General features: G+C 36.5%; 1 protein-coding gene across 1 annotated transcript in view; it reads right to left on the bottom strand.

The window, feature by feature from the left end:
• The window catches only part of hgo (homogentisate 1,2-dioxygenase), a 206567-nt gene that overhangs the window by 90921 nt on the left and 88873 nt on the right, over positions 1-26773 (bottom strand). The window contains exons 2-7 of the mRNA XM_083138161.1: positions 24715-24832; positions 15940-16129; positions 11635-11780; positions 8558-8796; positions 7330-7455; positions 37-179 (exon numbers count right to left, since the gene is read on the bottom strand). Coding sequence (XP_082994287.1) covers positions 37-179; positions 7330-7455; positions 8558-8796; positions 11635-11780; positions 15940-16129; positions 24715-24832 — 962 coding nt within the window. The remainder of the gene's footprint in view (positions 1-36; positions 180-7329; positions 7456-8557; positions 8797-11634; positions 11781-15939; positions 16130-24714; positions 24833-26773) is intronic.

Raw genomic sequence — 26773 nt, 5'->3', positions numbered from 1 at the left:
AGTGTATAAACATTCTTTAACTATTTAAACACTTACCATATTCCTGCTTGTCTGAAGCATGGCTCTTTTGAAAATTATACAAAACTGTGTCCACGTGCTCGTTGGGTAGTCGAATTTATTCCCATCGCATTTATCGTAGTAGAAGGTCATCTTCCTCACCAGTTCCTTAGGCTCCAGATCTAAAACAGATTTTGGAAAAACATATGAAATTGTATGCTTTCTGGTTGCTGAACTAATGTCTAAATACAAATTTTCTCTCCTGACATATTTTTAAAGGTGTGTCCATAATCAATTTCATGTGTTGAAATTTCTCTAGTGTCCAGTTAACCGCAATACAAATTGTACGCCTATATCACTCACTATCTATATCATACAATACTCATTTACCTGCAGCGTGTCATGTGGTTTGCTCATCTACGGGGATGCGAGAAGTTCAATAGCATTTTTAAGAGGCAGGGTTTGGGGGGAATGTACCCATGCATTGGTCAATATATATGGTGTCCAAATAAAAGCGACGGATTTAATATGCTTAAGAAAATACTGAGTGTTTACAAATTGGAAAATTGTTTTACATCATTACAACGGGTAAACGTTCCGATTTAAGAATGAAAGATGACATCTGACATATGTCCTCCCGGGTAGATCTAGAGCGTGGTATTTTAATGTCTGCTGTCGAACCTGTTTCCTCAAATTTCTTGATCAACTTACGAACTGTACTCTCACTAGGTGCACTTTCACTTCCAAGGATTGCACGAAGCTTCCTAACAGTATCTGCATAACACTCTCCATTCTTGTAATAAGTTTTAACTATCAAAACTCGTAATTCCTTTGTGAAACGATCCATCTCAACTAAGCTGCAATAATCATTGATAAAGGAACTTGTAAGAACAGTGTTACCAACTCAACCACAAGACATGTTGCGTAAATCAACTTGGCATTTTTAAATCGGAACATTTTCACTTTGTATTGATGTAAACATATATGCCATTCTTTTTTTAAAAAAAAATCTATTAAGCATATTAAATCCGTCGCTTTCGTTGGGACACCCTTTACCAGGGGCGGCGCCAGGGAGGCGCGAGGGGGTGCTTGAGCGCCATTAAATTTTCTTCCGCACCCCCATCAGCACCCCCTACGTTCAACTGAAAACACTAACATTAATATGTAATATTATGTCATGTCATATTGAGCGCCGAATGATGGGTACTGAAGTAATACCGTTTTTATTGTATGCAACAGGCAAGCAGTGAAAGAGGTGCCCATACTTTTCTGTACTGGCGGCAGCATCTGTAAAGACCAGCGGTCGTTTTTTTTCTTTCGTCAGCATTGTTGTTATGATTTTTTTCTTCTTTTGTTTCTTCAAGTGGTCTGTTCGTGGTTTTTGATAATTGCCTATAGCTTAAGGTGAGTTATGTTTGTTTTTTTGCATTGTTCATAAACGTTTTTTTTCCGCCTACTTTTTCCTTCCTTACGGTGGAACCAAAATTTCAGCTCCTTTAAGGTATCACGAAGCCGTGCTCGGGAAATTATTTAATGCGGGTTGTAAAATGAAGGGTAGTTTTCTTCTTAATACGTTCTATGTATTTGTTCCACGTAATATGTCTAATAAACGTACTATTTCAAGCTTTATCAAAAACTGTTAGGAAGAGGCCCAATGATCGCGAAGAAATTTTACAGTTCGTTGTTGGGGATGGTGCGGCAGAAGGGATTTTAAAGAAGACGCAGTTCCTTATTAAAGCCCAGTCAAAGCTCTTCGCGTTTTGTCTTGTGGCAGACGGAAGGTATAATGTACTTTGTTCTTTCATTAGTTACATTGGAAAGGTTCAATGATTTTATTTTGTATTTCACTACATAGTTCAATAAGACTGCAACGTGTACCTGAATGTTTACACTGTATGACAACTTTCTTGGAGTAGAAGACTTAATACATATATATCATCATGGATGTCCAGGGGGAGGGCAAGAGGGGGACAGCATCCCTGGAAAGCTAATGTCAATCTAAAGTTATATATTTCACACATAAATTTTAATTTCAGTCAGAAATTTATTAATCAGTGGCGGAGATTAGGGATGCAGTTGCCCCCCGCTTTTTGCTATTTTTGCCCCCGCACTATGCTAAACCTTATCTACTAAGGGAAAGTAAACTGTCCTTGTCCCCCCCACCCAGTTTTGGCACCTGGCTTCCCCAGTTTTGAAAGGTAGCATGCGTGTTTCATATTTTCCTTATTTTCAGAATCGCACCCCCTAAATTTCTTTCCGCACCACCTCAGCACCCCTAGATGAATAATCCTGGCGCCGCCGCTGCCCTTTACATGTAGGTACACTTTACTAATGTTTTCGATACGCTGTACGTTGTATAAAGGCAATGGAGTTATATAATTTATATAGGGTGACCAGATATTTGTTGGCCAAAAAGAGTATAGTCTATAAGTTGAAGGTGCACATGCATAAAACATAAAAAGAAAATGAAAATAAGGGTGGCTATTTGTTATTGCTTCTATTATAGCCCCTATAAAATAGGCATACACTCTACAGATTCAAAATACTTATGGGTCTAATGTAATTAGCTAATTACAAATACTTACTCACCAATTGGCACCATCATTCATACTTCTGGGATGATTTTGCTTTCTTGAGTATGTTTAAATCATCCTTTATTGCCAGTCCAAACTCTTCACAGGTCATGTCCACATTGAATTTCACTTTCATTACTTGTTCGAGTGTTGAAACCAGGAGTGTACTTTTTTCCTCTTGCCAATAAGTATTAATAACACTGAAGAGTCTTTCACAATCAACATTTGTACCAGGCAGAGAAAACAAGAATTTTATAAGAGGCACAATCACTTTTAAATTTGACCCAGCCTGTACTAAATCTTTGTACACTGACCTCCACTTACCCATCATTGTTTCCTTTCTTTCCCCCCAATCTTCAAGATGTTTTTCAACGGCTTTTGACATTGCACAGTAAGTGTCAAACATATCATTATCATTAAATTCCAACGAATTTGAAATATGTTTTGCTTGTTGATGGAAATATGAAAATGACTCTTGAAATTGTTCATAGGAAATCCTTGAGTCAAGGAGTAAATACCTCAGTTTGTTGACATCTTCAAAAAAACGAAGTGACCATGTTTCTAAGTATTTTACCACTTCACAATAAATCCTATTTGAAACAGAGTATGCATATTCCTCCTTCATACTCCCATCTTTTACAAGTTTCATAAGTAAACTTTTTGCTGAGAATGGGAAAAAGTTCTGTTCTATTCTGTCCCTGTATTTCTGTAGGAGTTGAAAATATTGAACGGAAACTTCAATTGCTGTTATATCACCCCTTTCAATTTTTAAAATAGTGTCATTAAACGGGAGTAGCTGTGCATGCAGGAAATATAGCCAGAGTTCACTTGTATCATCTTGAAAAAAATTGACTATAGCAATTGGGGCATTTTCCTCACTCAAAAAATAGGCCTTTATCGCTTCATACTGACGTATAATTTTTTCTACACAAGGAAGTAAAGAGAGGAATCTTGTCTTTCAGTGGTATAAAAGACCCTCATAATGACAGCCAATAAATTCACAGAAACTTTTCAAATTTTCTGTTCTGACAGTAAAAATACTAAAATGATTGTATATTTTGAAAACCAAGTTCTCAACATCTATGGGTATTATTTTCGCACAAGGTACAGAAATTGCATTATGTAGAATATGAGCTCCACAACCAATAGGCAAAATATTTTTTTCTAATCTGCACTCCAACACACTGTGCACATTTTTATTTCCTGATGTCGTCTTTTTTATGCTACCAAAATTTAATGGTGCATTATCTGCTACAAATCCAACAACCTTATTTTCCAAACCATATTGACTTACTGTATCCATCAATACACTTGACACAGTTTCAGAGGTTTCATCAGGTAAGCTATGGATTTTCAAAAGGCATGTTTTAATATGAATATCAGTGTCAACTTCACAGTATCGCACTAACACAGGGAGAAGTTTGGTCGCTTTTCTATTAGAAGCATCACAAGCAATGACAACGAAGGGTGATTGTTTTAAACCATTATTTAAAATATTTTCTGACCATTCCCCCACCACATTTGTTATTAAAGCTTGAGTTTTAGTGCGGGCACATGCAATTTTTTTATTTGCTGTTGATTTTAACAATTTACTAGTACAATCCATACTTCTGAAGGAGTGGTTATGTTTTACATTGTGGTACGACCATACAAGTTCCAATCGAATTAAGTCTAGTTCTTCTGAAGATTCCTTTCTTGTGAAGAAACTATCCAACTTACGTGTTTCAGAAACCGATGAACATTGTGTGTGTGTCTTCGATTTTATATGTTGTTCAATATCATATTTACCTTTGTTTCTTATGGAGAATTCTCTTTGGCACACTGAGCAGAAAGCTTTGTAAATGTCATTATTCCGCGATTTTTTAATACAGGGATACGTATCTTCAAAGGCCTGGTTATATTGACACTTTCCTGGCGACATTGTTTTCTTATTAGGTGCACCACAAATAAAGTTAACACACACAAACAAGAGCCACTAGTAACAGACACAGACTTGAATGCCACTACTTCACAATAGTCACTTTCAAACTGATTCCTAAACCCTAGACTAAATAAAATTTAACATTCCGGCGCGCTTTGTCGAAAAGATGATTGTTGACGTTGATGCCATTCTTGTTGATATCGCGAGCGCGAGGGTAGTGCAACAGAGGGGGAGGTTGGGGCAGAGAGCAGCGATGCCAGATCTTCCAGATTTTCTCCCGTCGGGCGTCTTATGCACAGATTACACAGAGCAACTGCTTTGATTCTCGTCTGCCTAGCGAGAGAGGTCTCAACACAGGGTGCGGCGTTGAAACCACTTGCAATGCATTTTCCGTTCTGTGTATTTTAACGAATTTTTACGCATAAAATAATGAATGAAATTAAATAGCAAGGAAAAGAGTATATTTGGGGATTTTTGCAAATTGAAAAGAGTATAGAGTATATGAACGTCTAAAAGAGTATAATACTCTTAAAAAGAGTATGTCTGGTCACCCTAAATTTATATGAGGGAGAAGGGGGGTCAAACGAGGTATATTTTTATCCAACAATAGCGTCCGTTACATTCACAAAAAACACGCATTCAGTTTGAAATTATCGTGTTCCTGCAACGCCCTATTAATAATTAACATAAATTACCGCGACTGAAATGTAATTATGTGAAATATATAATTTGAAGGGTGAGGAGAGACAGCTAGTAAGTCAATTGTCTGTCGTAAGCGAGGTAATGGTGTTTTTTCCTGCCATGTTGATACATAGCTGGTATTCAAAACATGCTTTATTTCCTTTCTTACATTAGCAACTTCCATTCGTGGAATAAAATGCTTTGTGTTCATTTCCATATTGACTTCTTTACCTCACTGTAAGCATTAATTTGGCATACGAGTATATTCAAAACTACGGTACCATATGTCACTAATAGTGATGTTAATAGTTTGATAAGAAATATAAATTGAAAGTGTGAAAGCCTGCAGAGATTATCAACTGTGACATGAACTAAATACATAAACTAGCGACTCATAAAATACTCATGTCTCAGTCTTGAATATTGCAGAGGTTCTTTTCTGATTCTGAGTAAGAGTGTCATTTCAGTTGCCAGGTATTGAACAAAATGAAGAACTCTCGCAGGCAGGTGTCGTGGAATTCCGTAGTGACAAAACTAACAGGAAGAAGAAATACATTTGTGTTTGTCAGTTAGGAATATCTGCCAAAAAATTGATGAAAGTGATATTTCTAGAACCATTGGGAAAATCTTGTGTGAAATACATTGCTGGTCAATAGGAATGGAATATTTCTGTGAGAGAGAAAAATATAATTTCTCTTCCACCCATTGGAATTAAAGGGCTAAACCGAGTTGTGTATACTTCCAAGCAGATTTCCTTATAAATGTTGTAGTACTGATGAGCTACTCCCCCTTTCTCCATACCCCCCCTCACGCCTTAACTGCGCGGTCACGGTGCGGGACACTTAGAATGTATTAATTTGATATCTACATTTCCTGGAATGGTTTAAGAATATACAAGAGGTGCATTATTCCATGCAACGAGAATGGAAGTACCGATTTCAACTCTTACGTCTTCCTTTTAAAACTTTCGTCCTTTTCTTCTACTTGATGGAGCAAAAATGGTTTTACATAACCATTTATTGATATTCTAATCTTTACTGAACAAACCGAGGTATGATTATTGACTCTACCATTCGTAATTTCCGAGCATCAAATGTAATTTAAAACAGTACGGAATTTCAAATTTCCCGCTGAAAACACACTGAACTTCGAGCAAAATACCAAGATATATTATGTACATCGAATAGATTGAAAAATATCAGATTTAAAAATCATTGTATTCTCTGAACACTGTAGCCTATATAACCAGGACACAATGAAGACTATTGTGTTAAATGATAATCTCACCCTGATTTACAGATTGTCTATATGTTTGCCTTATTTGTTACAAAGTACTATTTAAATTTCTCCGTCCTATGTTTTTCTTTGTGTCATACATGTTCAATTTATTATTCAATATCTTTATTGCATTATTACTATTTACATGTATATAGGCTGATTACCTTCGAAATATTTAGATTCAAATATTACTTTAAATTGTATTAATTCATACGTGAAATCATTCACGTTTGTAAATACGTTGTATTTGGAAATGTCATATTTTTCACATAATTTTATATTGTATATGTATTAATTTGTTGTTTACACAATTCTTCGTGAACACTATAATTGGGTATGTGCCTGTGTTCAAAATAAATAAATAAATTCAATATTTGCATCCTTATTGTGTACATAAAATCTTATACGCTATAATTCATAATTGATAAATATCAAGAATTACTTGATTCTCTAGTTTGTGGAGCACAACACACAAAATATCCATGATGGTTGCATAGATAAAACACAATCTTTGCACTTCAATAGGAAATTAAAGGTTTCTCTTTTTTTTAGTTCAAATCAATACCAAGTACATGAGCAGTTTAGGAAAGAACAACTATTGATTTAATTGATCACATATTTATCCATTTTTGTCGTGCTACATATTTAAACATTTTGTACGGATAAATGCTATAAAATACTCATTTTCTATGTAGTAGTATCGTACTTTTCTAATTCTATTAGTTTTGCGAGTTGCCACATGCTGAACTTCGCCCCTTTCATGAAGAATTTCTGTCTATGTTACAAAATGAGAAGGAATAAGTTTGTCAGTGATAGTAAGTTTTTATACCGGTTAAGGTATGGATGAGAAACGCTGATTTCTTTCAGAATCAATCTTACCCTCTTCTTTGTGGGTGGTGAACTCCCCTCCTTCAGATGTTGGAACCCTCCGAAGTCTCCCGTTTTGAACCTCCTTCGATAAGATGTCAATGTTGCCTTCGTTGTCCAGTTGGGTCACCTCAAGAACTGAAAAACAAACCAGTCAAGTCAACGAAATAACAGTTTTAACATGTTTGAAGACGTGTGTTTTCACTTACAGGATGAGTTTCTTACTTCATGAGAGACAAATATTATCCTTGCAAAATAAATATAATGAAGAGAGTATTCAAATCCGAATTATATTCTCAAAAGCTATACTTCTGCAGAGAAGAACAAGACTCAGAATTTAAGAATATATCAACATCAAACCAAATTCGCATCACAGATTAATAGATTCAAATGAAACAGCTGTTTTGTCTCCCACACCGAAAAAGGGAAGCGATTTCGAATAGCCGTAATGAGCTAGTCAGGTAAATTAGCAAATAATGTTTCCACTTAGTTTGAGCACGGTATCCATTTTCCACCGCCTAGGATCTAAAACATTTTGTACCCATCGTGTAAAATTAGTATTTAAATCTATTATATCTTCAAATTATAAACTACATACAGTAACTTAAAATGAAATGCTGTTGTGACGAAAAATTTGAAAGCTATAATTTTGCTTCTAATTTGTACATTAGAATTCATCAACTTGAACATTAAATAGCACTTTTTATCAATTGAAACACAGAAAGAAGGTAAGGATAACAAATATTCATAAAAAAATGCAATATATATATATATGATGCATAGGGAATTCTGGAAGAGATTAGTCAAATAAAAAGAGAAGTCATGCTCCTGACATATTAGACTAATTGTTATTAAACTACAGTAAATATATCAGTACGTGTCTATTTCTGTAGAATGAGTATAAAAAAAGGGCAATTCCACGATTTAGACACTTGGATACCTATCCAATATTAAAAATATAGTTATAATTTATAATAATAAATAAATATACTCTTAGATTAACCAAGACAGAGCAAATATATACCACTTGAAAATTACAAGTAAATAAGCAAGGAGCATATAATACTATATAATTAATTGATGGCACTGTATTAGCTCAGAATGGCTTACTTATATAACTCTGTGAGGCTAGACTACTTCGTGGGTTGACTTCTTGTAACTTCTCAAGAAGGATTTATTGGTCATCATATCCAAACAGATATTTTATTTTTTACCTTGTTATTTGAAGACTAAAACTTACTGTAATCTGCTGGGTTGTAGTGCTTTGGACATTCCAATCCGACTGATGAGAGATAGGGGACTATCTGGTCGCTGGAACCTTGATAAATACAGAGGCCTCTCGCTAGAACGTACACGTTGTCGAAGAGCGCAAACTGCGAGGCACTTGGCGTGTGGATGGAGCAAATGATGGTCCTCCCTTGCTGGGCCAAGGTTTTCAGAAATGATAAACATTGTGTACTACTGCTCATGTCCAGGCCCCTACAAATATTTAGAAATATTTTTTTAAAAGGAAAATAAGTATACACCCTTATAAACATATACACAACTTTCTCTCTCTCCACAGACCCACACACATACTTCAGAGCTGACCTTAAGATGGATGTATGAATATAGTATGACACCAAAAATATTTTTTGGACTAACATCAGGAGTTGGTTTCATATGTGCAAAACAGAAATTATCGCTCCTTTCGTTATCGTATTGATAATTCAAACGATATACATAATATACCAAGATTTTATTTTATTTTAAAATGTAATTTGTTTGGCAGTTACCTTATTATTGTACAGTTTCAGACGCCTTAAATATTTTGTAAGTCGAAATCTAAGCCGGGATCATTTTATATACGCTATGATACTTTTACAGAGCATTCCGTGACATTCGCTACGAGACTCGGCGGCAAGCGGCCCGGCGTCAGCCCTTGTGTTTCCCGGTGAACGGGTCCGAGACAGTCGCACGCTACAGTCTGTTTCTTTAGCTCTCCCTGCCTTCGCCCTCTTTCCCTTTCTGTTGAAGTTGCAGACTGACGCCAGTATAATCCTCTCTCGGAAGTTGTGTTGTGTAGTGTCCGTGTGTTGAAGATTGTGGTTTAATATGGCACCACAAAAGTGTACATTACAACAAAGGATTTATCTTGTCGAGTGTTATCTTGTCGAGGAATTGTGGAGAAGTGCGACGACGTTTCGCAACGAAATTTCCTGGTGTTCCCGTTCCACATGGGACCACTATATTAAACCTCGTAAAAAGTTTAGAGTAACAGAGACTTCGAAGAAGAATAACTGAGAGTATCCTAACTGTTACTGGTGATATGCTGGGGCGTGTATGGGCAATAGTGGATTACCGCCTTAATGTTCTGAGAGCAACTAGAGGGGCGCACATTGAAGTGTATGGCATATAAACGTGTTGTAGCTCATTTTGCAATCAACAGCATTGTTCTATTGCATGTAGTTTCCGAGCTATGTTTTTTGTAATGGTACTGGGACTTTATGAACACCCTGTTTTATTAGCAGTAGCATTATCACCCGAACATAGCGTCGTGCATAGGCCCAGTCTAGTTCAGTCAGTTACGAATGCACAAAACACAAGTGAAACTTGGCATTAGTTCTTGCATCTTTGTACGTTTGAGTCAGTTTTCACTGAGAACGTTACAGTATTTTGTGCACGATAATACATATCGGCAAACAATCTCTCCATGAAAAATCTACTGATTTATTTGTGTTCAATCTGTGTGTTCTTCTTAAGGTTTTATATATATATTTAAAGTTAAGATCTTTAAATGTGTGTTATTTTTAAAAATATATTCAGAATATCACAGACAACTATATTTAGACAGGTAAAGTTGTTGTTGGAACTTGTATGTCTTGAAATGCGTCATAATCTGTTAGTTTTGACGTCACTTTTCCATCTCGGCAGAGGAAGTGAATGAACCTGCCTGGATGTTTTCACCTAATGACGGACTGAGTTGGAAAACAGGTGAAGGTAGGGGAATCAACAAGAACTTGGTAACAGTCGGAATTCAAGAATAGTTTTCGGTTTCGAGTTTTCTTCTTGCCGATGAGTTAAAAGTATGGACTAATGATGTAATTAAACTTTCACTATATGTGAGTGAATTCCAGAACGTTAGTTTTGAATGCTCTTGTGCTTTACAGGTTAGTGTGTTGGAAATGTTATGAGAATTACTGTTATCAACTTTCTTGCTTAAAGGATTTAGTCTGAAACCAGGGATTATCTAAGTGTATGTGGCTATATAATAGAAAAATGCATATGCATGTGTGAACATACTACAGTGCCTAATTTGAGATATTAGTGTTGTGTTACTTGTTACCCAGCAAGCCCTGATGAGTTACAAAGAGTCTCATGTTCCCGACGCAAGGTGCAGCGGACTATCTTTGTGACTGGTGTCCAACTGGAGGACGTTGCAGTGCGTGTGTGTGTGTGAGAGAAAGAGAGAGAGAGAGAGAGAGAGAGAGAGAGAGAGAGACAGACAGAGAGAGAGTACTACATGTTAAAGGTATATCTTTGCACGAGAGGTTTGATATGCCTAAATCTAGTCCAGAGATATCATTTTCGTATCCAAACGATGTGGACAAAATATCCAGATGATGTCGAAATGATGTCTAATAAATGCCGAGATTAGGTTCAATTTTGTCCAGAATATATAATTTTCTTAACTTCAACATATATATCTGAATCAAATAAAAACATTCAGATAACGTCCTGTTCACGTGAACCACATAGCACCAAGCTTGCCCCCCTCCCTCTTTGAGATTTCTGTAAATAATTAATGAAATTCGAATGGTGAGATTGTAGCGATATTTTAGAAAAAAAAAATATTGTTTTCTGTGACTTATAGACCATAAGTTACAGCAATTATTATTATTATTATTTTAAGTAGGGTTACATGTAAGCTTACAGTTTATTTTACACTGATTTAACTATAAAAAAAGCTGCAAGAATTGAATGTTAAGTGTACAGTTATGCAAATTATATGTAGATATAGAGAATGTGGAATTTTAAATATATATAACTTTAAAAAACATGAGTAGTAGTACTAGTAGTAGTAATAATAATAATAACGTTTCTATGACTCTGACCCCTTAGAAAAAATCTGCGGGCGTCCTTGCATAGCGCAAATACATATGCACCGAATATCTGTGAAATATCCTTCCTGGGTATTCAAAGGACATTTTGTGTTTAATTATTATCATTTCTTATTAAGCTATCCTTGCTAAACTGAAACAATTTTGAATGACTATGTAGGTATAGAAGTATTACTAGGTATATTACACTATAAAGAAAACCCTTCTGATTACTTACGTCGTAGGCTCGTCCAGGAATATAACAGGGGGGTTATTGACCAACTCCAAGGCAATGGAGAACCGCTTCCTCTGCCCCCCCGAGAGCTTCTCCACCCTCGTCTCCTTGCAGTTGCTGAGGCCCAGCGTCTCCAGGACCTCATCGACCTACAACAATCACAAACACAAACTGAAAACGTGAAACAGATTTTAGCATAGTATTAATTTCAAAGTAACTTAATGCCATTTCATATTACTCATATCTACAAAGACATTGCTCCGTATATTTACAAGTATTATTTTTAATGAGTGTTTAACAATTGTGTAGCAATCATTTCGTACAAAGTATTGTCCATAATGAATCACTCTAATGTATAATTGATATTTCGTATTAAGATTTACTCTATGACCACATGCTATTATCAGTATCAATAATATAAATAAATAAATTATCATCATCATTATTATATAAATAAAATACAAGGGGGGACCCAAAATAAACCGGAATCGTTCTCTGTTAGGCTCTTTGTAGTACATGCTTCCGCCGCTAGATGCCTCTTGCATCACTTTGCCGACCAACGTTGCCGACTAAAGTCGTGGTGCCACGTGATATTTTCTTTTATTAAGCGCCTCTTGCTTGTTCGTCGATTTTTGTGATGGCTGAAAAGTTGGAACAACGTGCGGCTGTGAAATTATGTTTTCTGTTAGGGAAAACGCCATGGGGAACATACAAGTTTACGAGTGATTTTCCTGCTTCAGGGATGGCGAATTGTCACTTGCAGACCAACCTCGCTCAGGGCGACCCTCGACCTCCAGAACGGATGAAAACATCGCGAGAATTCATGAACTGGTCTTGGAAAACCGTCGCCGAACAATTGACGAACTTGTTGATTTGTCTGGTATGTCCTGCAGTTCCTACCAACGGTTCATGAGCGAGGAATTTCAAAGTGGGGAGTGGTGGCTTCACCACGACAAGGCACCAGCGCACAAGACCTTGAATGTGATACAATTTCTAACCGAAAACAGTATAAACCAGCTTATCCATCCGTCATATTCACCCGATCTCGCTCCGTGCGACTTCTTTTTATTCTCCCGAATGAAAACAAGTCCTCAAAGAAAAACATTTTGCGGATGTGGAAGAGGTGAAAAAACAAATAGACAGTACTTTGAAGGAGTATAAATTTGTAACACCTAAAAATAAATACACAATTTTTATTTCAAAATTCCTGTTTCTTTTGGGTCACCCTCGTATATTGTTCATATTTTTGAACAAATTATGTTATTGAGATTTTTTAAATTGTAATGTCATTTAATCCTTTTTATACGCAAAGTATTTAGCCATACATGCCATAAGTAAAGTAAGTGTCAGCGAATTCAAGTGTTCACACTCCACATAGGACTTCGTCCTGAAATCATGCTCCACACAAAATATGCGATACTAAGTTTTCAGGCTCCAAAGAAAGGCATTATTTTATATTCACTGTAAGAAATCTCTCTAGACGCACGCCCATAAAATTAGGCCCAAATTAACACCCATTATTTTCCCAACACACAACAACTCAGCTGTCAACAAGGTGGCAACGTGAAAAACAGGCGGAAGGAAAATGAAAGGACGTGTTGTTTACCAGTGTTTCTTCGGGAAAGGATAACTCCGGCTGTAGGCGACGAAAATTCATGGGACTTGGACAGTCAGGTTCAAATGTCTTGCCCAGTGGCGTAGCAACATATCGCGAGGTCCTGGGCGAGATTAGAATGCGAGGTTCCAGGCTACGTTGCCAGAGGGAGGGCTCAGGTGGCTGAAGCCCTCTTCCAAAATCCTTCAAATATCTAATTTAAAGAGTGTACAGTGGTATTTAATTTTACTTCATTAGCAGGATTAAACATCTTGTGCACATAAATTGTGAAATAAATTTATAGCTACGAGCCTGCAAGCCCCCATACGTTCCTTAAAATGGAAATCTCAATGTGAATCGATACAAAATCTTCAGGGATACGTCAGCAGATTATCATATTTAAATAATAATACATTACTGACGAAAATTGTATGTAATAATATGGGACGGAGAAATTTACACTTGGCAGAAATATATTCCGGTAATACATCGCTGGATTTCTGTTTCACAAAGTAGTAGTAATATAGTGGAACCACAAGCAAAAAAACCTGCGCAGAAGCACATCGCGCCGGTTGGTGCGGGAAAGGGCAGGGGGGAAGGAACATTCAGCCGGCTCACGTCAGCGTTGTCAGGCCTAATGATTTCTCGGGAGAATTCCTTAATAAACTATTGCTATGGAACCTCCAAAGGCCAGCTCAAAAACACGTTTCCTGCTCATCTTACTTGAACATGGAGGGGAGATGTGGAGTGGAACTCCACTCAGCCGTGAAAAGTGCGTTTGAACTGTGAAATTATGTCAAACGCTACTCAATTGTGCTAGGACATTATTTTATTAATTTTACTACATCACTATTTTTAGATGGCTGTATTTTATCCCACCCTAAACTCTATTTCTATTTTAGTTATTTTACCTCGCTTTTGGGCCTCTACGGGGCAAGTACGACAATATGGATGAATGAAAAACTGATGAAATGGATGAAGTGACACAAACACAGTGAAACGTTCTTGCCTTACGAGGTAGAAACACTGACTTCGTAGTGGGCAAATTATGTTATACATGTATGTGTTTATGGGTGTGTGTGTGTGTGTGTGTATTTCTAGCAAATGGGGAGGATGGGTGGCACCCTAGCATAAGCGTTGCTATCTTGAATTATTGAGGAAGACATGCTGTCTAATTCACCAAAAATATTTCACATACGTAATGCATTTTCTCATTATGGTGCAGGACGAGTGTCCACCCCTATCGATAGCTGTACACCGAACACCAGCAGAAGGCAAATTGATTTGTTATTGTTAGCATTCGACTTCAAAGATTGTGGAAAATCACTGACAACGAAAGGCGGCACGTTAGCTTCATCTGTGAACACAACTTTCTACCCTTTCCTGTCATAAAAATTCCTAGCGATAATAGAGGCATCCCAACCCCTTGTGTCTATGCTGAGAAAGGGCAAATTTGAGGGTGTTTTCCACCCACCATCTAACCGGAAAATGCGGAAGAGATGAAAGATGTTGGTCGGTTCCTTCGGGCGGTTTACTTTCTTTTGTTTGAAACATGTCCACTCCTGAAATGGAGATCTTCGGTATATTTTCGCCAAACACAGGGTGCTGGGTTTAGCACCATTGTTACAAAAGTATCTGTGACGTTTACACCGTAAACAATGCGCGCCACTCCCCTTGCCCCCCCCCAGTGCGCATAACTATGCCGCCCTTCCCCCCCCACCCCCAAGAACGTCGTTCATCCGCTTCTATTAGATCATCGGATTTTGTAGCAGAACTTCTGGTTTCCAAGGAACAATCTCCCGATTTTTTTCAAATCTGACCTGGCAACACTGCCCCGAACACCGATAACGGCAGAGAAGTTGCGCGAACGCTTTGGACGGAAGGTTTTTTTCATTGTGGTCGAGCTATAGTATGTTTTTAAACATGTTAAGAGAAAGAAGAAAACACCAGACAAAGTGAAATTCATTCAAGTAAAGAATAAATTGATATAAATGTCCAAGCAAGTTATAGTCAATTTTTGCGTAAATGTTTCACATGAGAAGTACCGGCGCTAATGCTTACTTATTATCTGGCCCCTTAGGCTTAGGACCCATCCGCCTGTATGTTACGCCTCTGATTTGACATATTGATTCACATCATAACGTTAAACTAGGACTTAAAGCTAGATAAAACAAAATGTTTAAATTTTCTTTCCACAGAAATTTGTATTTTCTATATATTTTTCTCTCTCAATTTATTACATTTTTCGTATCAACCCTGTGGAACGCGAGGCCCCTTCAAGTTCGAGGCCCCGGGCGGTCACCCACTTTGCCCACCCCTTACTACGCCACTGGTCTTGCCCCATTTTATGATGAACTTTAAAGTGGCGAGTTTTATGAAAACGTCTTGCGCGCAAGAAAAATACAGGATACGGCGTTTAACTTGAGCGCCGCAGTTTCCTAACTGTACAACGTTGCACTCCTGCCATTAGCTGGTCGCCAATGACAAGCTCTGCGGGTTGCTTCTAAAACAGTACGCCGTGTAGTAAAGCATTTTACGTTTTTTTATGTTGGCATTGATGACCAAACATGGCGGGAAAGTTCCAAGTTGAACAATGGCAACAGGGAAGTATAATAGATTAATTAATTTTAGTGGGCGTTAATTAATTTGTACACCTAATATATCCTTAATGACAGTATTTTCATGAGATATTACGTAACAATAAATTTACTTACAATTTTACGTTTTTGGTCCTTCGTAAACTCATCTCCCAGCTTGAGATTGGCCGAAATATGCATGCTCTCGTTGACGGTCAAAAGGGGTTGCACTAGATCCTCTTGCATGATGTAACAAGACAATTTGTGGAAAGTTCTCAGGTCTCTTGGTTGGCCATTCACGTTTATGGAGCCGTGAACTCCAGATGATCTGCAATATGAGTTGTTATAGAACATTTTTCCAATAAACAGCAAGTACTTTTAATATTAAAAAAATAGCATTATTATTTTAAAAGTAATGATTGTGATTTCATTGCGACACTGCTCAATTCAGGGGTGAAATGTGTAACCCCTTTTTGAAAACACCCAAACGTCAAACTCCCTTCCACGTAGTGCACTCTAGACTAGCAGACTAGCGAGGCCATTGCGTCTGAACTCACAGCCAGTATAATCCTCTGTGGGGCTTGTGTCGTGTTGTACTAACATTTTTGTGATTGAAGCTTCATCCATCTCATCTCATCATCATTCAACCTCATCCTCGCGATTAGCCAAAAGTGGAAGAAAAGCGAAGTTAAATAAACTAAATCAATCAAACAATCAATTTATTCATTTCAGAAATAACCATGTTATTTTGTTTGTATGTTTGTAGCTATATCACATGTATACAGGGTGTATCATAAGTAATAGCGCAAACTGACACAGTTCAAAGTACATGATAATAGAAGCAAAAAAGTCTCAGTAAACATGAGTCCGCAAACGAGCCGTTTTCGAGATAATTACGAATGTGTAGTTACAAGCCGCTACTGACTTCATTGTTTGTAAACGTCGTCCTAGTTGGTAAAATGCTAATAATGTGTGCGAATGTGTGGTTAGAAGCCGTCACTGATTGCATTTTGTAAACACCGAGTGTTTTATTTCTTGCTCTTCGTTTACAAAACAGAACATTTCGGAGAGGTGGCGTTGGAATCAAACAGGATGGATAAAAAGAGCAAACCTCGAAACGCGCAAGGAGTAAAGCACTCAGTGTTTACAAAATGCAATCAGTGACGGCTTCTAACCACACATTCGCAATTATCTCAAAAACGGTTGGTTTGCGGACCCATGTTTACTGAGACTTTTTTGTTTCTATTATAGTGTACTTTCAACTGTGTCAGTTTGGCTATTATTTATGATACACCCTGTATATTGTTGTCCAGTTGAAATTCTTTACATATTTGTATTAGGGTCATTCCATGTCAAGCGACCACCTAGAGACTCCCAGTTGACCCTATTAAATCTTGATGATACTTTTACACTTTGTGCATACGTATTCCACAAAAGAGACCTGCAATGTTTCAGATTCATAAGTACTTTAGTTGGAGCACCAGCGCTTCTGCGAAATTCACTTTTTCAATGCCGCTGCAAATACGAATGTTGTAATGAATTCGCCCCAAAATTTAGCAAACTGTAACTACTGAATAAATTGCTTTGAAAGTCTGATATTACTCCAGTCCATTGGCCATTGGCATGTCGTAAAGCTGCTTAAATTGTGTCCTGCCTTGCTCAAATATGTATTGAGTTATTCATCTTTAACCCTCTCCCCCCAAAAATTACTTCAGAAATTTGAACCCATTTTTAGAAGCCTAGAAATCCCAAAACTAACATTTCTAATTTGATCATTGTTGGCATCACTACAGAGAGCACATCCAAATTGTCTTCAAACCTCGTGTATCATTTAACCGTCCCCGATGGCTCAGTGGTAGCGTCGTCGCCTTGTAATCAAGGATTCCCGGGTTCAATACCAGTTGGAGGTGCATAGTGGTTCAGATCCTACTTTAAACTGTAGGTCCAGTCCCGATTAGCCTTACTGTGCATAAAGTGGACTTAAACACCAAATCAATCAATCAATCAAATCGTGTTTCATCTTGGCATCAAGCACCCATATTGGATTCAAAATTGTGGAATGCATATTTTCATATCGCTTGTTTCTCGGCTAGTTATCTGCAGATTTCAATTTGGTTCCAAAACTGGGGATGGAAGGTGCCAAAACTAGGGGGTGGGGGGCAAGGACAGTGTGCTTTCCCTTGGTACGTACATAAGGTTTCGCATAGTGCGGGAGCAAAAGTGGCAAAAAGTGAGGGGAAACTGCCCCCACGCCTCCTTAATCGCCGCCACTGCCCTGTACATATAATACAGCCTTTATGAGTATGATGTTAACTACTTTCCTAACAATTATTACTCTTATTTTAATGTTAAGCAAGAACTTAGTTGTGACTTGTAGTATTTTTTAAACATAAAGTTGTTAAATGTTTGTTTTTTAACATAAACTGTATATATGTAATACTATAGAGGGTGGTGCAAAAGTAGGTTGACAGTAGCATTGTTAATTTGTTAGAGTGTGGTTTCTCTCCACTTCTGGCACACCGTTTCTGAATTTTCATATTTCCAATAATTCTTCATGATCCACTTTCTGTCCTTGACTGTCAGGTTGCCCGCCATTACAAATCACCAAACTGTAAAATACAAAGAAAGACTGTCAACCTAATTTTGCACCATTCTGTATAAATTTCCAGCGTGATGTTTCTGCAACGAATATGCATCATATGACTCTCTAACTCTACCATGACCTTCTGCATGCCTTTGAGCTAAGGTTTAAAAGAACTTTAAAGGGATCTTACCCTTTGATGGTCATAGAGCAGGTTCTATGACATACATTCTAGGCATTTTATCCAGTGGCGTAGCGTTATAGTACGCCCGTACGCCCGGCGTTCCCAGATTTAAAATTTCAAAAATGCGTAAATGCTGTAAATATAAAGTAAAACTTGACTAATTTCATATATGTTTGACCTTCATGGCATTATAATAGCTATTTTTCGCGATCCCCTTGCAACGCTCCACTAACAACACTCGTTCTATCATTTTTTTTTCAATGCCTTTCCTGGCCGTACGCCGGGCAGGTTCGGCGTAAAGCACTCTATATTCATTGCTGCCTTTCTGGAAGGAAAGCTTGGATCTCTTGGAGCACGCGCGCAATGCTCTCTTGTACGCCAGCGTACGGAGCAGAGGGCTATGTGATTGGTTCATGTGACCCTTCCTGCCTTCTGAAGCAGACGACAGCGGTAGAATTCCTACCCTGTTCTTCGCGCTCGTGCCACTCGTGCTATGTGATGCTACAATAAGCAATATTGACTGACGTAACTTTACCGAACTCAAATATACCACTTCATAATGGCCACGGCATTGTATAATTTATCGCACGAACAGTGATGTGCATTAAAAACTAAAAGATCAACACAGTTTTTGTCAAATAAGTTGGTGATGTCCTCGTGGTAGAAGTTCAGCCTGTGGCTACCCTACCACTTGATCCGCAAAGCTATTATTTATTATTATTATTATTATCATTATTATTATTATTATTATAAAAATAGATTAGAGTTCCAACATGGCGCCTGCCTCTGATCACTGTGGAATTTGCTCCAAAGGAATTTATGGAAAGCAGCAGGTATTGGCATGCTGTCTGTGTAATACAAGGTGTCACGTTAAACCATGTTTGAAACTTTCTAAATATGAAGTTGAATTTTTTATGGTGAACGACATATCTACCTATAAATGTACGAAATGTTTAAAACAGCGTAGCAATGAAACTCCTGTGACGCCACGACCCGTTCCGGTGAATCGTGTAGCTGCTCGCGATAGTGTCAATGAAAACATGGACATAAATAGAGAAAATAATGAAGAAATGGCAATAGTACATAGTGATAATAGTGATGAAGATGATATTGATCAAGAACATCAACTTGGAGGACAAAAACCAGGTAATGTAAACTGTTTCAGTTGCTGCCATGTTAAAGACATTATGTCAACATTGATCTCGACAGTGCAGAATTTAAGTGATCAAATTCAATCTCTTAAAGCCGAAGTGATTGTATTGAAAGAACAGAATGAAGTACTAATGAAAACAGAAGAAAAAAAGATTCTACAAAACACTTATGCACACGTAATTCAAACGAATCTTCCGAAAGAAAAACAAAACACAATCGGAATGCCCTGCAGTACTCCTTGTTTACCTTTATCTACAGTAGCTCACAAAACTCGCACAGATAAGGGATCTGATAAGTTTCTGGGTCATTCAGTGCAGTCGATAGAAAACAACCAGGTTTTAAATACATCTGGTTCCAAAAACACTCGCCAAGCTTCGACCTTGCAAAATGTAAACAAACAGGTGAACGACGTGAAGAAATCAGTGCAAGGTCAGAATCCATCTACTAGGTTAGCAGTGCAACGCAATGCTTTTCCTTAGAGAGCTCTATTTGTGACTCGACTTCATCCTGAAGTTTCAAATACTGACGAGCAATATATTGCTGAAACCTCTTCCGTAAAGAAAATGGTATGTACAAGGCTGAAAACTAAATATGATTCTTACTCATCTTTTCATGTAGCTGTTTCCCAGGATGACTATGATGTACTATTCGATGAAAATATCTGGCCTAAAGGGGTATTAGTAACAAGGTTCTATGGCGAATTGAAAAATGACAATATAGTTGCCAACAAAGACAAAAGTGTTTCTGATACAAATAGTAACAGTAAGTCTGGAGAAAACTCAACTTCAAAAAACTAAGTGGTTCTTTCCTTATTAATAATATGATGAAATGTTTTTATCAGAATGTTAGAGGAATTAACACCAAATTTGAAACATTAGTAAACAATATAAATATTGAAAATTATGACATAATTTTTCTTACAGAAAGTTGGTGTAAACAAGATAGAGATTATTTTATAGATTTAGATCCAATGTACAGGGTAATAAGAAAAGATAGAAATCTGGATTTAAACAAACAGAAATCTGGTGGTGGTGGTTGTCTTTTATTTATTAAAAACAAGGTTCAGTTTATGATCTTGGAATCACCTTTTACGGAATTGGATGTAATTTGGGTAAAATTAATGTCTAATAATTCTGATCCAACCATAATAGGATTGCATTACTTGCCACCTGATTTAAACTGTGACTTGTTTGCAAACTACTTTGATTGGGTAGTTCAAGAGATGTTAATGAAACACAATAAAATAATTTTAGTTGGAGATTTTAATGCTGGTGGAATTGACTGGGCTACTGGAAATTTGTATTGCTCTAATTATTATGTTAAAAGAAAGGCTGAAAAAATTGTTGAAGTCGCAACACTTTCAAATCTAATACAGCACAATGTATCGTATGACCCTTCACTCCCTTTTAATGTTTTAGATCTGCTACTCACTAACATTTCCACTTGTAACATTAGTTTTAATGAACATCCTTTATCTAAAATTGATAAGTTTCATCCACCGTTTTCATTTTATTTTGAATTGGATAGGTCTAAAAAAGACAATATAGATACAAGGGAAAATAATATTTATAGATGTCTTAATTTTGCCAGAGGTGATTATGTGAATGTTTATAATGAATTGTTGCATTTACCTTATATGGTTGAAATATCTAATGATGTACAACAATCTGTTATGGAACTGACTAGAAATGTGTATGCAATATTAAAAAACAATATTCCTTCAAAAGTTAAAAGAACAAACAATCAACTGCCTTGGATGACAAGGAAACTAAGGAGAATGATCAATAAAAAGAGAAGGTATCATGATAAATTTAAACTTACAAATGAGTGTGAATATTACAGTACTTATTCAGAATTAAGGAAAGATGTTAAAAAGGAATATTCTAATGTAAAGGAGCATTACTACTCCTCCTTAGAAAACAATGTTAATGGTGACAAGAATGCTTTTTGGTTTCACTTTAATAGAAAGAAGAGAGAAAATACTATCACTGAAATTATTTATGATAATGATGTACTGTTCAATGAATATGATATTGCTAATGCTTTTAGTGAGCTTTTTCCAAATCTTTCTAAAAAAGAAGTCATGTAAATTTTAAAAATATTAATCTTCATTCATACACCAACTTAATTGATGTACCTGTTATCTTGGAAAAGGATGTAAGTGATATAATTAACGAACTAAAAGGCAGGTCTTCAATAGGTCCTGATGGCATACCTAACTTTATTTTGAAAGCAAACAAAGATGTTTTTGTACCATTGTTAACTAAAATTTACAACATGTCACTTACTTCTGGAATATTTCCAGATATCTGGAAAAATGTATTTATTGTACCTGTAACTAAAAACAAAGATGGAAAAGCCAATGATATTAATAATTATAGACCAATTACTATATTAAATTCCATGGCAAAGGTTTTTGAACACATAATTGCTGACTATTTGTCTTTTTCGTTTAAACAATATATTGATGGAAATCAGCATGGATTTTTTAGAAAAAGGTCTACTATTACAAATTTATTAGTTTTAATAGACTCTCTTAAATCTAACATTAGGAAGCAATCCCAGACCGATATTTTATTTATTGACTTGGCTAAAGCCTTTGATAGTGTCAGCCATCAGCTATTAATTTACAAACTCGACCAAATGGGATTATCACCACGATTTCTGAAATGGTTTTCCAACTTTTTAGTAAATAGAAGTTTCTCTGTTAAGATTGGTGAAACAACTTCTTCTAAAAAAGAAATACTTTGTGGAGTACCTCAAGGATCGCCACTTGGCCCAATTCTGTTCGCTGCTTTTATCAATGATGTTACATTATGTTTTAAATCTAGCACATGTTTACTATATGCAGATGATATAAAAATTTTTAAGAGTATTTTAACAAATAATGATGTCGCTCAACTTCAGGTTGATCTCGATAGAATGACATATTGGTGCAAGATTAATGAAATGGAAATTAACTTGAAAAAATGTAAAGTTTTACGATGTACTAAGAAAGTTCATTATATAGTCTCCAACTATTTTATTTATGAAAATAAAATCCAAGTGTGTGACAGTCATAAAGACTTAGGAATAGTAATAGACTCCTCTCTCATATTTGATGAGCACATTTCAGAAATTTGCAAAAGAGCAAAGAGAATGCTTGGTTATATATATTTCTCATGGAAAGTTTTTAAAAAGGAAGATACTTTAATATTCCTGTATAAAACGATAGTTCGTCCTATTCTTGAATATGCAAATGAATTATGGTTTCTGACTGCAACCAGTCACCTTCAAAAAGTTGAATCAGTTCAAAAACTTTTTATCAGGTTATTTTGCACAAAGTTTTAAAAAAAATACTATGATCAACATTACTCTGAATGGTTATCACAGTTGAATATGTTTTCTTTAGAAGAAAGAAGAAAAATGAAAAGGATAAATTTTGTAGAGAAGATATTAAATTTCCAAGTTGACAGTGAATACTTTTTGAATAATATAGCTTATAAAATTCCCAGATATTCCCATAGGTATATCTCAATTCTCACATGCCTAAACAAGGCGAGAGGTTTAGTAGCTGATCTTGTTGAAACCTATAATTTGAATGTATGTTGATGTATAAGATTGTAGGATCCGCTCTTATATTTTATAATAATGTATTCAATTTTTTAATTTTGTATAACATAGTGGTTGTTTAATCGTTATCATCACTTCAATAAATATGATGATTATTATTATTAGAACAATACACAGTTAACTGCACAATATTATATAACAATAAACAATTATTAGTATCAGAGATATAATAGATCTCGTTGAAAACTGTAACTTGAAGTGTAAATATGCTAATTTGTTATGTTATGTTATTCTACAGCTTATGTATTTGATTCGTGTAACTTTGTACTTTTGTATTTGACTTAGTGCTGTATTAGGTTTCATACTGTGCTCAACACTTAAAATAAACGATTATTATTATTATTATTATTATTTCGTTAGTATCTGTCAATGAAAATGTTTATCATTCATTTGAAAACTCTTAACATCGAATGATCCCTGGACAAAATTATTCTAAAATATTTATCAACATTCTCAACATGTAATAAACAGTGGTCTGAATTACTAATCGGCACTGTTACGTCAGTTGAGTGTAGTTGGATCATCCACCCACCTCCGTGTCAGAGTGTTTTGCACAGCGCGCCAAGACGACAGAGGTCCCTGATTCGAATCCCGGCGTGAGCACGGGTGTTCTTCTTTGTGAGTGTCTCTTCTTCAATATCATCACTCATATTCATATTCGCGATTAACCTAAAGTGGTAGGAAAGCGAAGTAAAATAAACCAAATCAATCAGTAGTTGTATCATCCACAACAATGACGTCTACTGTTGTGCAGAGGCGCTTGTGATTCAGGTAGGTTTTTAATGACTAGCGTCATGCAGAAAGGTATACAAAAAGGTATAAAACACCAGAGTTCAAAACATTTGTGACATAGTGAGGCATCTAATTTTCTAGCTAAAACATGCATGGATGATGCTGACTTCAGGCAAATAAACAATACCTGTGGCGACTGATACCATAAATAAATTATTAAGCAAGAAAGGGCCAACCCTTCCTTCGGACTTGGCGTTCCCATCCGAAATACCCATGCTACGCCACTGATGTTATCCTTATGGAAAAATTAACAACGCTTGGGGCACGGCTTAAAAATGTCGCTCGGATCCCGAACTTTGTGTGCGGTGTTTTGATGTCAATTCGCACCCAACTGGGGGGTGACTTGCTTTCCTCTTAAATAAATGGAATTTTTTGCAAATTTTGGATCAGGTTAGCGTGCAATGACATCATTTATGTTTCTGAATGGCGCTTTTTCCGCGTCTGTTGATTCGTCGCGGTTCCGTTCCAATGGGATACCACCTTTATACTTCCACTATCAAACTTAGATTACGTCAAGTGAAGCTTGAAATACCATAAAAAAGTTCAAATCCAATTATTCAAGGGGAGAGTATTAAGGAAATGATTTCCTTACGTGTATCCTGTGAGGATGTTGAGCAAAGTACTCTTTCCTGCTCCCGAAGGTCCCATGATGGCCGACAGTTCCCCGGCTCTGAATATTCCGCTCACGCATTTCAGTAAAGACTTCTCGCCTGCAAAGAGACATAGGAATCCATTAGAACACTAATATAATACATGAATATAACTACACTAGAGATTACAAATGAAAAAAAATATCCTCTTGAAGAGAGATTTGGTGATAAGTCATGAGGTTTGGCAACACTGGGTTCTTTTGTGGGGCAACAATGGCTAAATTGTATTTGTGAAGGAGCTGAAGGTGGCCGAACACTTTTAGTGCTGGGCCCGCAGTAAACTTCCAGTTGTAGTTGGTGGTAATGTGAACGGATACAGTAATATTAAACCATGTGGAACTCCAGCTGTGGTGTTTTTTAGCCCTTGAAATGCTGTTATTAAACTGTGTTATTAGCATGCGCCAGTGTAGAAATGAATCCAGAATTTGAATTATATATCGTAGGTATCGCCACTGGTGCATTTTGTATAATAGTCTTGTGTATACCTTATCGAAAGCTTTCTCTATGTCTAGGGAAAACTGCTGCTGTGTGTTCCTTCCTATTACACTGATAAACAAACTGTAGATATCTGGCATGATGTATACATTTTCTAATGCAGTTTTTCATGCTGATTTTAAATCTGAAATCAATTTTGCTCTATCGAGTCAGGTTTTGAAGATATCGACAAAATTTTACTTTTCATGGAATACCATTCCTCAAAAAGAAAATCGTCGTTTTTCGTTATTTTTCGTGCAACACCGAAATATTTTTTTCGTCGTTTGTGAAAACAGTTATACTTAATGTACGCGTAATACGTCGAAATTTATTTCGAGATCACATTACTATACTTTCATTTGTTTCTTTTTTATTTTGAGTGACAGTGGATTGTGGCGTCCAGAGGTTGCATAAATTCACCACATCTGTTTTGTTACGTTTGCGGCTATGTAACAGAAATCCCATCGGAAGACTTTTACACCGCTTCTGAAGAAAGTATATGAACTATACTTTGATTCGAAGGTGTATAGTGGTAAGTTGTGGGCACAGTTCATATGTTTGACACGTGAATGGAACTTGCGCAGTTAAATAAGAAAGGCGAAGAAGTACTGCTGCTTCATCTGCGAGTGGGATAGCAGAGATAGGAAGCACCACTAAAATTCATCTCCTCGACTCACACCTTGACTTCTTCCCCGAGAACCTAACTTCAGTCAGCGACGAACATGGTGAACGTTTTCATCACGACATCTCGGTGATGAAATCACGCTATCAGGGTCGATGGAGTTCAGCAATGTTGGCTGACTACTGTTGGACGCTTGAGCGCGACATGCCAAATGCTTAGCACAAACTCTACAGCCAAGAAATTCAAACCAAACGCACTTTAAATTAAGGAAGAATATTCTATATGTATGTATTTTATATGTGTATTATATCTTCAACTAGATGTTACTATATAGTATATGTGTCATGTGACGCATTTGCACTATTTTCTTAGCTAAAGACATGTTCAATAGTACTCCATGTAGCAAAAAGTGCTCTAGTAAAACCTATGTGTGTGAGTTGTTTGCCTTGATACAATGTTAAACATACTCGTATATAAATGGTTGATGTCGTATATCTCAAGAATTGTGGGTGTTACAGACAAATGGTTTGCATATTTTGAATCAGCTTGTTTCAATTGTCTTAGAACGCGTGTTGGATACCAAGATATCAGCCGATTTTTTTTTTGTTAATTACCTTTAGCTTAATATGAAGGATCCCACATATACTGGTTACAAATAATAACAAAAATAAGTTTACTGGAGGAACAATGGAAATTTAATCCACAATTCTATTGATAAAAGTAAATATCATAGATTTTTGAGAGTTAAACTTGAATAGATTAGCTGAAGGCACTGAGTACAATGGGAGACATATTTGGTGTGTAGAAGACTGATGCCTATACTTGGTCCCAGCTAACTGTGGAGCAGGCGAACGAAAACAAATCTCTGCGCAAGTAGTGACGTGAGACGGAAGAAGCTGCACGCT

Source organism: Lepisma saccharinum, chromosome 16 (genome assembly GCF_977018435.1).
Source record: "Lepisma saccharinum chromosome 16, izLepSacc3.1, whole genome shotgun sequence".
Classification (NCBI taxonomy): Eukaryota; Metazoa; Arthropoda; class Insecta; order Zygentoma; family Lepismatidae; genus Lepisma; species Lepisma saccharinum.
This window is presented reverse-complemented; position numbering and strand designations above follow the sequence as displayed.